General features: G+C 40.2%; 1 protein-coding gene and 2 long non-coding RNA genes across 4 annotated transcripts; 1 reads left to right on the top strand and 2 right to left on the bottom strand.

Moving 5' to 3' along the window:
• Positions 1 to 4,454: 4,454 nt before the first annotated feature.
• Positions 4,455 to 6,740, bottom strand: msrb1a (methionine sulfoxide reductase B1a). Of its 2 annotated transcripts, XM_076997528.1 has the most exons (4): positions 6,590 to 6,740; positions 5,680 to 5,822; positions 5,385 to 5,499; positions 4,455 to 5,044 (listed from the first exon to the last, which is right to left on the bottom strand). In XM_076997528.1, exons 1-4 carry the CDS (start codon positions 6,642 to 6,644, stop codon positions 4,992 to 4,994), a joined length of 366 nt encoding a protein of 121 aa, XP_076853643.1. In that variant the 5' UTR covers positions 6,645 to 6,740; the 3' UTR covers positions 4,455 to 4,991. The 2 variants fall into 2 exon arrangements, with proteins under 2 accessions (XP_076853643.1, XP_076853644.1); XM_076997529.1 differs by lacking the exon at positions 4,455 to 5,044 and having other exon boundaries at positions 5,387 to 5,494; positions 5,704 to 5,822.
• Positions 6,741 to 9,117: 2,377 nt separating this feature from the next.
• On the bottom strand, positions 9,118 to 9,765 carry LOC143508946 (uncharacterized). Its single transcript, XR_013129550.1, has 3 exons — positions 9,598 to 9,765; positions 9,462 to 9,483; positions 9,118 to 9,249 (listed from the first exon to the last, which is right to left on the bottom strand). It is a non-coding gene; the product is annotated as an uncharacterized LOC143508946 (long non-coding RNA).
• On the top strand, positions 9,475 to 12,075 carry LOC143508945 (uncharacterized). The gene is made up of 3 exons (XR_013129549.1): positions 9,475 to 9,793; positions 9,992 to 10,152; positions 11,760 to 12,075. It is a non-coding gene; the product is annotated as an uncharacterized LOC143508945 (long non-coding RNA).
• The last annotated feature ends 52 nt before the right edge of the window (positions 12,076 to 12,127 follow it).

Here is a 12,127-nt window from a genome sequence, read left to right on the forward strand (position 1 = left end):
TTAAGTCAAACATATTTACATCTGTACTGGGTGATCCAAATAGGAGTGAGATCATGTTCATTTCATGGTGACACTCCAAATGCAAGTGTCACATCTAGAATCAATTTTGGCCGTTTTGTTCACTCTGTTGCGCATTAAGTAATGATGCAATGACACAGATTGGGCCAAGAAATAACCGAACAGCCAATTGTCCAATCATTTTGGAATGGTGAACCGGGATGGCCACATATGTACGCAAAGGAGTGTAATCCCTACACATTCCCATAGATGGAAATAACCTTAAATTACTTTTGACAAACTGCTTGTTTCGTTTCAAATCGACTATACTAGAATATATGGACCAAACAATTAAAAAAATAATGTCCCTCAATGACAGACTTGAAGCTGCGACTTCCTTTGTGATTTTAACTCATCCTCCTACAAGCATACGTTACAAGAAATAAGGTTATACAATATTTCACAGAATTGTTGGGAACCCATGAAGTTGATTCCAAGGAAAGAGTGGAGAGATCTGGACCACCCATCAGAGCAGCCTGAATCTGTGCAGTGCTGGACTGGATACTTGTTTACCATCCACATGGTGGTCCTTCCAAATTGGGATCCTCAAGGAATTGAACAAGAGGCCATTGGAGTTCATATTCTAAACACACTCTGGCTGGTTCATTGCATTTGTGCCATTATATGAGAACACTTTTGTGCAATTGGTTAAGTATGATATGTGTTTATATTTCATGTTACAAACACCTTTTTGCCAGAATTGTTGCCAGAATTTACTGACATGCACATGCACTGAGTATAAATGTGCTTTTTCCAGAAAAAAAGAAAGAAAACTCATTCTATGTTCTATTCTACACTGCTCTCCAGAATTAAGATCTCTGTGTAAGATTTTCATTATAAGATCGTAACTCTTTTTGTCACTGGCATCGCCCAGCTCTCCAGCGGTGCCACTGGACGCACTCTATTCTATTCTATTCTGCATCATTAACCATTAACATATAGCCTGTTATTTATGTAATTACAAGATAAACACTAGACCAGCTGATTTCAACTGTTGGGATATAGACATATGATGTTTGCAGCATGAAGTAGGCCTAGTGGAAATATAGTGTGTGAGAAAGGAGAAAAAGTAATTAGTTTGAAAAAACATTTAAAAATTGGTGTTTGGCATTAGTTTGGTGAGTTTAAGCAAACGAATGTGAAGCTAGAGAATAAGCTAACTGAATTTAATTTATATCTGCATAACATCTGGAAAATAGCATATATTATGCATGACACAAAAAAATAATTCCCCCAAACAACTGAACCAAGCTTCACAGTGGTTTTTAATAATCATTTAAATGATTATCTGATGATTATAATAGGTATCTGTCAGGCAGAACGCTGGATGTCAAGGCCAGAACATCTGTAACAAAAATTTTTTGAACAGCTTTTAACACTGAGAACATGGAGACACACGGAGCTTAGTTCAAACATGGACAAACAAAGGACATAACAGACGCAAACTTACGTTATATAGACGTTAACCAGACATGAGTGCATGAAACACATGAAACGTATAACACATACATGCAAAGAGACACACACAAATGTATATGGACACAGACAAAGACTACTCCTCAGGGAGACATTTTATAATTCTTAATTTGTTGTGGAAATTAAATTGTCTTACTGAAGCTAACATCACCAGCTTGCCATAATCAATATAGCTCCATCAGCCAATCTGTACATGTTAAGATCAGATCGGTTTTGCCTGTAATAACAGAAGCAAATTAAACAATGGCAAACTTCTCATTCAAGATTACTGAACCATGTTTCTACAAGTCTGAGGTAGATATAGACTGCGCGTGATGCTATTTAGGAAAGTCTAAATTACAGAAAATGATAAAGTCCCAATTTTTAAAGTAAGTATTTTGAATTTGCCCTAGATTGATCTGTGGAAGGAGCTGGCACTGACTCAATCTCCACAGTTTACATTTCCATCCATCAGAAGAAGAGGGATTGATATTTACCCCTATTACAAAAAGGCCCTCATGAGTGCCGAACACATGGACAACAGACATCAAATGGAACATATTCCAACTTGCGCCTGAAAGCCTGACTGAGTTTATTCATTCATTCCTAATATTTTGGAAGCCATTTTAAATAAGTCAATCTCTTTTCTTCCTTTGCTTTGATCAAAGGCCCAACTGCAGCATAATGGGACAGTGACAACAGACACATGTTGCATTGTCATTGTTTGCATCTATCTATCTGTCTGTCTGTCTGACTTTAAATATAGAAATGTAGAAAATATTTATATATTTTAAGTTAAATATAAAGTATCTTTACATTTACAGTTATATAGGTGATTAGATGGTATAGATCATTAGATCACAGCTTCCCCCTGAATCCCTCTTAGTTACTCTCGGATTACATCAGTAGTTATACTGCAACATACATCCAACATTAATGAAACACTGGGATGTGACCAGAAAGAAGCAATCAGAAGCCAAACTTTTGTCCTTTTCACATCTGCATTGCCACAGGAGGAGACAGACAGGAGGAGGAGACACAGGAGGAGACAGACAGGAGGAGGAGACAGAGGAGGAGACAGACAGGAGGAGGAGACAGAGGAGGAGACAGACAGGAGGAGGAGACAGACAGGAGGAGGAGACAGAGGAGGAGACAGACAGGAGGAGGAGACACAGGAGGAGACAGACAGGAGGAGGAGACACAGGAGGAGACAGACAGGAGGAGACACAGGAGGAGACAGACAGGAGGAGGAGACACAGGAGGAGACAGACAGGAGGAGGAGACAGACAGGAGGAGGAGACACAGGAGGAGACAGACAGGAGGAGGAGACAGACAGGAGGAGGAGACAGACAGGAGGAGACACAGGAGGAGACAGACAGGAGGAGGAGACACAGGAGGAGACAGACAGGAGGAGGAGACAGACAGGAGGAGGAGACAGACAGGAGGAGGAGACACAGGAGGAGACACAGGAGGAGACAGACAGGAGGAGACAGACAGGAGGAGGAGACACAGGAGGAGACAGACAGGAGGAGACACAGGAGGAGACAGACAGGAGGAGGAGACACAGGAGGAGACAGACAGGAGGAGGAGACACAGGAGGAGACAGACAGGAGGAGGAGACACAGGAGGAGACAGACAGGAGGAGACACAGGAGGAGACAGACAGGAGGAGACAGACAGGAGGAGACACAGGAGGAGACAGACAGGAGGAGGAGACACAGGAGGAGACAGACAGGAGGAGGAGACACAGGAGGAGACAGACAGAACAACTTAGAACAACTTAGATCTTGTGAGCATAACCATAGTAGAATTTCCTAATGACAATTTGTGGTTTATAGTAGTTAGGGTTAGCAGCAGAGCATAGGAATGGTTAACTTGGGCCTGGAACATTGCCCTCTGAGGGTAATTCATCAATTAAGTGAAAAGGAGACCACTGATTAGATTATATCATTGCGTCCTTCTGCAGAGTCTCTCTTAGTCCCTCTGGGGGAATATCAATTCCCAGAACTGATTCACTTAACATCTAAAGTGTATGTACAGTATACACGGTTATATACATAATATATTAATATATCCGCTCTAATTCCGCCCAAAGATGTTCTATTGGGTTGAGGTCATCCACACCAGACTCTGCTCTAGCTCTGGTCCCAACACTTTATTTTGTGTGACAATATGGTAAGTAGATACTATAGAGTGTGTTGTAAATAAATGCAGATGTGACTTAAATGGTGTCTTTAAATATCCAGTGCAAATGATCTAATATATTGAAGCAATGAGACCAGTGTGCTCAGTGTTAATTTTCTTGTGATGTTTAGGCGCACAAAGCACAGAAGAAATTTCTTTTAGGCAGGTGTTGGCTTTATAAATATAAATGTGCCACATTTGTCAATTGTGATTTTCACCACAAATTTTCACCGTGCTCAAGGGCACTTTAGTCATGGCCTCAGGCCTAGGAATCGAACCCCTCCGGTCACAAGACCGGTTCTCTAACCACCAGACCAGGACTAAAAGTAATGGCGTAAAAGTTATAAGGGCTTTATATGGAAATGTTAGTGGTTCTGACTGGTTAGTGGTTCTGACACCCTGACTGACACCTGGTTTAATCAAATCAAATCAAATCAAATTTATTTGTATAGCGCTTTTCACAACACATGTTGTCACAAAGCAGCTTTAGTGTTAGTTTGATGTGTCCTAAGGTTTTGTTCTATAATGAAATGTTGATTGCCTCCAAAGCCTGGCCCTAATTTCATTGGTAGGACACACCTGCTAACCATGGATGACTGTTCCCAGGTGTGTTGGGTTTGGTAATCTTATATCTCCATCAGCAGGGGCTGTTAAAATTCTTAATAGCATACTTTTGTTGATAAATAACTAGATAAATAAATAAATAAAGACTTCAAACAAATATATGAAAAGAGCACCACCAGCTGGTGATAGGACAAATTGTACTGTATAAGCAGTTTAATTAACATTTAAAATCCAAGTGTATGTTTAACAAAGACAAAAAAGTGCAGTGACACATGAATACTGTAAAAGCATTCATACTGAGCAAAGCCAAAAAGAAACCCTCCTCAAATAAATCTCTATTTATACTTTAGCCAGTGCAAAACATTTCCAGTAGGCTACAAAACATTACTTTTATTTCCTGCAGTAATAATTAAAAATAACATGATAATGATTATGTTGTCAGACTGAAGAGAAAACAATTAATTATGCTTTTTTAAAGCATATCAGTTTTACAGTTACAAATCATCATATAAAAACTAACTGAAAAAGCACTCTGTTCCTGTGTGCGTGTGTGTGAGTGTATGTGCGTGTGTGTGTTGACAACATATTGTTGTCTTGGAGCAGACTTGTGCTTGTTACCAGGTGACATCAGTGCATTAAAATCAGTGTCCTGAATGTCCACTGAGGGCTTTATAACAGGACACGTCATGTAACACCAGCTCTGGCCACAGAAGACAACCACTCCACTGCTGTCTATCCCGTCTTCTCTCCTCCGTCCACCAACTCACTCTGTTGTTCATCCTTCTCTGCAAAAGAACACAGTGGACAGCACATGACTGACTTATCATTGAAGTTAATGTGCAAACTGTTATAACAATAAATATATGGCAAAGAATCATCATCATATTAGTTATGAGAAGTATGCTACACTACAAAGGCTGAAAATACGATATTATATTATGATGATATCAAGGCAATGTATTAAATACAATAATTAAATGGCAGCATACAAAATACAGCATTAAAAATAATAACTGAAAGGAACATAAAGCACAAAAAGTGGAATTTTGAGGTCAAGCAACGAGGTGTTAAGTGATTAGTGCTGACCCATGTCACTGGTCCAGGTGTGAGCTTATAAGGTAATACCTTTAGGGATGAACTTGAGTGAGCTGCTGAATATTCAGAACCGTGAGAGGCCACGTTTGGGTCCATCGTTCACAAACTCGTGACCCAGGCCATTTCCACACTTGCCACAGCTAACCTAGAAGATATTTCCACATTTCTAAAACTCAGAAGCTTAAATAGGCTATTGAAATAGCAAAGAAGGAAATTAGCATATGCAAATGCAACACAGACACTGCCCTGCCTCTTGTAAGATCCTATTATTCATCAGCAGACGACATTCTGTTTTGTACACGTTCTGTAAACATACTGTGAATACCTTGTGCGCCCCTGGTCTCTCTGCCTGCTTGGATACACTGTCTTCGTGAATGGGCTCTGTAAAGGCAGGCCAGGGCGAGGAGTGCTCATATTTAGACCTACTGGAGAACAGCTCATAGCCACACTTTGTACAGACATACACACCTGCAGTAGAGAAATAAACACATACACACAAACACACATGAATGATTGTCAGGTAAGACATGAGCGTGAGAGACCATGAGTATGAGCAGGAAGAGAGATTGTTTAATAATATGTGAACTAATTTGTTAGTACATTATTACTTGACAATGCCTTTTAAACTGAGTACTTTTTATTAATATTTTGTATTAAGAACTTTCCAGTGTACCATAATTTGTAATACTTTTTATTTTAAGCAGGTTCGCCTAACCCTGGGGTGTCAAACATACGGCCCGACAGGGGCTTCAATCCAGCCCGAGGAATAAACCTGCATTATTAAAGAAGAATAAACTCCCATTTTATTTAAAATATGCAGTTCCTATATTGTCCGCTAGGGGCGTGTTTTAGTCAGTTCTATCGCTTTACCCGCTTTTTCTGTTGACCCTGTCACCCTCTTAAGTGAAATGTCTTAGTCAAAAAAGAGAGAGTGCCAGGTTGTTCAAGAAAATTTGACCTCTTTCTATATGTTCACGGAGGTGAATGGGGGGAAAAGTGGAATTATTGTTAGTTCCATGTAATTTTGGAACGAGTTTACTGGTCTGGCCCCCTTGAGATACGATTAAGTTGTATGTGGCCACCAGAAAAGTTTGAGACCCCTGGCCTAACCCAATTAAAGGAATATCCCAACTTTCAAAGTCTAAAATGCTGTTTGTACAGTCGGTTAATGCACTTTTCGTGTCGACAGCATGTAAGTAAGACTATGTACACAAGCTTCCGCGATAAGAACTCACCCGTTTTAAAGTGCTCTTTAAAGACTTCCCCTCGCGTAAACGAACAAAAAGACATGGCTAGAAACTTGCTGTTGAGAGAAAAGTCTGAATGAAAAGTCCCTCGAGATACTTCCCTTATGGTTCCGATTCGGCCGGTCTAATTTGAGGTTACCAAACCACGTGACCGTTTACGTCATTGGCCGTTTACGTTTTCTGAAATGTAAAAATAACTTTTTACATGACTATAGCTCTTTTTAAAAATAGCATGCATTGTTTCTTCATATGTGTTAAGTTGGCACTGAATCACGGATTACTAGAGTTCCACGAGCAAAATAGTCATTGTCAAACTATTTTAGCCGTTAGTGTCCAAACAGGGACATATTGAAAGTTTGACACTTCTACAATTACATACAGGTTAGAAGATAAACAACCGTTTATTCAGTCCTTCTCCGTCTTCCACGTACACGGATGAAGGACAACACATCTTGAAATGAAGTCTGAACATTGTGGTTTAAATTCCACCATCTCTCTCCTCTCAGTTCATTTTGTCAAAACGTCCTTTCCTCACAGTTATTAAGGCTTAAAAAAACATCTGTTGTGACTGAAGACTTCGCCAGACAAAATTGGATAGAAATATGACTGATTTATAACTGTGGATTTCCTAAATTGTAGATTATACCTTTGATGTCAATGCTAGAATTATGGCAGCAAAATGTAGCTAAATCTCATAACTTCATTAATCACAAGTTACATATCTACAGAGTACATATTTTTGTAACGTTTTGTTTTACAGTGTAAAAATACAATGTGACTGTAACTGAAAGATTAGAGGGCGGACACACAAACGCTGAGAAGAGCATGATTTATTCAGGCCCATAGTCATATAGAGCCATATTCATTAAGACGGTCCAAAGTCGTAAAGGTTGTAAAGATAAATCTGAGACAGAAACACGACAAACACGAACAACAGGTTTTGACACATTTTAGACAGGGAGATAAAATAGACATAAACCAAACGTACACTGTGGATAATAACCCAAAGACTGAACACTGCCACTGAGTAACCAGATAGCTGTAACATAGCCGATGTCAAATCATCGACTGAAACAAATACCAGCAACGAAACAAAGAAAATACTGGTTTTAAAAAGACAGGAATAGCAAGGGCACTAAACTAGAAAAAGGTGACGACGATTAAAAGGGGGCGTGGTTACAAAATGACGGGCGGGAACAACAAGAGCGCGTGGAAAACCATAACAAAAGCACGTGGAACGAGAAAACCAAGAAACAAGAGACGTGATCGGTGGAGACCGGGCTAACCGTGACCGGGCTAACAGTGGCAGTAACGTTACGCCGTGCTTTCGGATATGCAATATCGTTTTTCACTGAGTGAAATAAATCACTACAATTGTTTACTGTGAATAATTACTCTCAGTAATCACTAAGGTATGAAACATGAATCACAGCTGCGATACAGGTATCTGCCACCAAATAACTTGCTGCAAAGTTTTTTTTTCTAGAATAGCTGATAATTGTATTGACGGTAAGGTGAAATTGCCAAAAAATTGTTATCTATTTTAAATGGGCTGCCCAATTGCACTAGCTTGGTATTAAGAACATTTCCAAATATTACATGGAACAATTATGAAACAAATAGATATAGTATGTTAAGACCTGCATTTTGTATTTGGAATTTAGAGTAGCCTAAGCACGTAATTCTACCTTCCTATAAATACTTATTCTGTATTAAACATATCAGTGCCAAAGAACAAATTATTCAGTCAGACTTTGTTGTTTCATTGATATGATAATCTGCATTTGAAAGTACAGAGTAATATATAACAATAACAGTATTACTGCCAGTGCTACTGGTATTTTCTCATTTGAAGTGTTTTGTGTTTTGTATGTTATGTTAATGAGTCAACTTATAAATTGTGCAACTCACCATGTAAGGACATTGTATTAAAAGTTATATTTCCATATCTAGAAGAATGTGATTCCTTTTGACTTGAGTTGGTAAACTGGTGTTACATTTTTATATTGCTGTAATAAAAAACTACAGAAAAGTATCATTTGAGATTTTGCTTTATTATTCTTAATGTTGGACTTTGTGTTGAAGGAGATACATATATATCAAAGGGATTTATGTAATCCACTGATTTGAAGTGATTGTGGCTGTACCTGTCACGGTGAGGAGGCCGGGTCGCCACCAGAGGGCGCGCATCCCGGCCAGCAGCCGATCCCAGCACACACCCCCGCGCACGCAACCACTCCCACAGTCACAATCACCATCATACTGAACACCTGTTTCTTATTTACTTTGCTCTTCTTAAGCCCGCAGGTCGTCTGGTCCAGTGCTGCACATTGCCGCTACATGAGTGTCTCTGGTCTCTGCCACTGCGTTTCCTACCTGCGTGCGCGCTAAGAGCTTTACCTTGCATCACTTGCAGTGTGTGCGTTACGAGCCTTACTAGTGTGCGCTACGAGCTTTACCTTGCATCACTTATAGTGTGTGCGCTAAGACCTTTACTGGTGTGTGCTACGGGCTTTACCTTGCATCACTTGCAGTGTGTGCGCTAAGAGCTTTACTGGTTTGGTTGCCATGGACAATAAACATCCTTCTGTTCAACCGTCTCCGGCGGCCTCTGTCCCGACACCTCCGGCGTCACAGTACCTGTTAAACTGTTTGAATAAATAGGCCTAAATAAACTGATAGGAAAATAATCTAATAATAGCATAAATAGCAAAAATTGTAAATACTCAAGAGTACTTTCATAAAGGGCTGTATTTGGTTTAAAATATGTCTATTATAATTTAAAGTTGTAATCTATTGTGAATTTCACATCCTCATTTAACATCTTCATTTTACATCATTGTAACTTTAAACATCTTACCAGGAAGCCACGAGGTAGCCTACTATCCAGCCCAGTATAGTAGATATTTGAGTAAACATCATTGATCAGAAATCGTAGTCGGATTTAAAGCAATCTTTCTACGAATGGATTTTATAACTGTTTAATAAAGGCTTACATAAGCTATTCACTGCTGTCCTCAGCGAGGCGAAGGAGTGAATGTTGTATTCATATAGGCTACTGCGGCAGGGTGGACGAGGAAACGAGGTGTAGAAACGGAGGCGCAACGTATTGCGTACGTTAATGATTTAATCTGGATTAGTAACTGGCAGTTCAAATCAATTTGGTGCTGCCGATTTCTCGAAAGATAGAAGGTATGACGCGTAGGTTTTTGTTTTGTTTATGTTGTTGTTTTCCTTTGTTTGTTTCGTTTGTGTGTTGACGTTGGCCTCTTCAATACAACATCCAAGAAAAAGCGTACCACAGCGAGAATTGCAATAGTCGATATGTGGCATTTTATTACTAAAATACGCGTGCGAGTCAACCTTTGTCTTTTCTCTTTTCTACTGCAGAGCTTTTCACTTTCGCAGTCAAAGATGCTCTGCAGCGGATCGTCCTGAGCTGTAAATTACTGTTCGAATTTAGGATATCACCTTAAACTCTACCTTCTTCACACACCTGTGTGTATAAGCATGGGAATGAAAAGATTTTGACTGCTATCTGAAAGAATTTGGTGAGTTCTAAAGAAAACGGTGTTAGATTTACTATTTTTTATGATAGTCTTAAAACTCAGTTGAAGAGACAACAATGCATAGACTGCCAAGATGATCTGGAAAATGTGTAAAACAATAGCATGATTTTATTACATTTTGGTATGACATATGGTTCGCTGGATAATCTGATTGACCACAGGTGGCCAGGTTTTGGGCATCACACAAATTGGGTCTAAATCCATGCTTAGGACAAGGTAATTCTGTGATATTGACATTTGTACAACAACTCTACAAGTTTAGATTTTTGTGTCATTCTCTTATATGTTACAGGATGGTGAAGTTGTGTAATAAATCATCTGGTGCAAAAATGCATTTAAATATATATATAGACTCAGATCAATTTACATATATACAGACTCATGTTCATTTATGTAGTGTGCTGCCATGGCACTGTGGCCAGAGCCTCTGCATGACTGGATACTGTCTTTAATATCACATCATTCAGTTAATCTACAGTTAATCTGTGGGGCCGAAAGCCTTAAAAAAAGACTTTGAATTGATTATCAATCCAGCCTGTTTTACTGTGAGTTAATCATTCTTCTAGGTCTTGGCTTGATGCAATTGGATCCAAAAGTCATTTATCAAAATCAAACACATATGCTCCTAATACGCTGTGTTGATATAGATTCAGATAGTATAGTCCTGTGTGCTTTGCAGAATAACTTCTGTTGAGAAATATTTTCCAGCTTGCAACAATCAAACTTAAACAAACTCGAGGTGCTGGAAAACTGGGACAATGCCAGATTCTTCACTTCTTTGATAGTGGAGTTGATCTCTTGTAGCCCATGGCAAGGATGCCTTTCACTTCTATTTTTTTAAAAGTGCAGCTCTTTGTTCAGCAGTAATGCCAAGTTAAATTGTTTCATTCATTAAGGGGCCATAAAAGATTGCATAGTCAGTGTAACAGCTTCTAGTCTTCAGTGCTGCAGTGATTAAGAGCAGTGCTATTACACCATCAACCTGGGGGGGGGCAGGCTACTCTTCTGAGGTGAACTCATGTTCACAGTGTCCAGTGAGGAATATCTGATTCAGGACACCAATAGGTTGATGCTAGTAATTTGCCCCCCCTAAATTTGCTAGGGCTCCTATATGGTGTTAGTCTAAGCCTTTCACTTTTTACATCGGTTGTGTTTGTCTACATATCCCAAAGTGCTTTATATAAGACAGGTTAAACTTTAGTGTCTGATGCTATGATGTATTGTATAGTGACATACAAACATGTGTCTTCATAAGCAGCTCAGAATCTTAACTTTTATGAACTGATGTTGGTTTACGTTTATTAGATGTTTGGGCAGCTCTTGTGTCTCTCACCCCCCGTCTTTTCCTCTGCCTTCTCTTTCTTCTTCTCTCTCCTCTCTCTATCACTCCTTCTCTCATCCTCTCTCTCACCCTCTCTCCCTTCCCCTCTCTCTCTCCTCAACTCTCTCCACCTCTGTCTTGCCATCTATTGGCTCTTCTCTCTCTTCCTCTTCCTCTCTTTCTCCCCCCCCCCTCTCTCTCTCTCTCTCTCTCTCTCTCTCTCTCTCTCTCTCTGCACCCTCCCTGTGATTTCTTTCTCTGCTGTTAGACTGAAGCCGTTAGCCTGCCTGCTGCTCGCCGAGCTTGCACAGGAGTGTGGGTGTAGGGAACCAGCACCCACTCACTGGACTGGACAAGAATCAGCTGCTGAAATCACCCACGAGAGGAGAGGATGACCTCGCCTACAGACCACAGACCCAGCACTTCGTACGGCCACGTTGCCCACAAGCCAACTGCCCGTCGGGTGCGGACGCGGTGAGCAGCCCTGACCCGGGTTCCTGCCTGCATTCATGGACAGCGATGAGCTTGTCATTCACTTGGAGCACGATGACGAGGACTCTGCCATCAATCCCAGAGAGAGAACGTGTGAGAGGGGGGAGAGGGGGGAGAGGGGGGAGAGGGGGGAGAGGGGGCTGG

The sequence above is a fragment of the Brachyhypopomus gauderio genome, chromosome 2 (genome assembly GCF_052324685.1).
Source record: "Brachyhypopomus gauderio isolate BG-103 chromosome 2, BGAUD_0.2, whole genome shotgun sequence".
In the NCBI taxonomy this organism is placed as follows: Eukaryota; Metazoa; Chordata; class Actinopteri; order Gymnotiformes; family Hypopomidae; genus Brachyhypopomus; species Brachyhypopomus gauderio.

Bases quoted from the DNA above. Each gene is read 5' to 3' on its own strand.
- msrb1a (XM_076997529.1), bottom strand. From the start codon at position 6,644: ATGTCTTTTTGTTCGTTTACGCGAGGGGAAGTCTTTAAAGAGCACTTT. The intron at 5,823-6,589 runs GTGAGTTCTTAT...TCTCTACTGCAG, and splicing joins TAAAGAGCACTTTAAAACGG to GTGTGTATGTCTGTACAAAG. The intron at 5,495-5,703 runs GCAGAGAGACCA...CTTCTAGGTTAG, and splicing joins AAGACAGTGTATCCAAGCAG to CTGTGGCAAGTGTGGAAATG.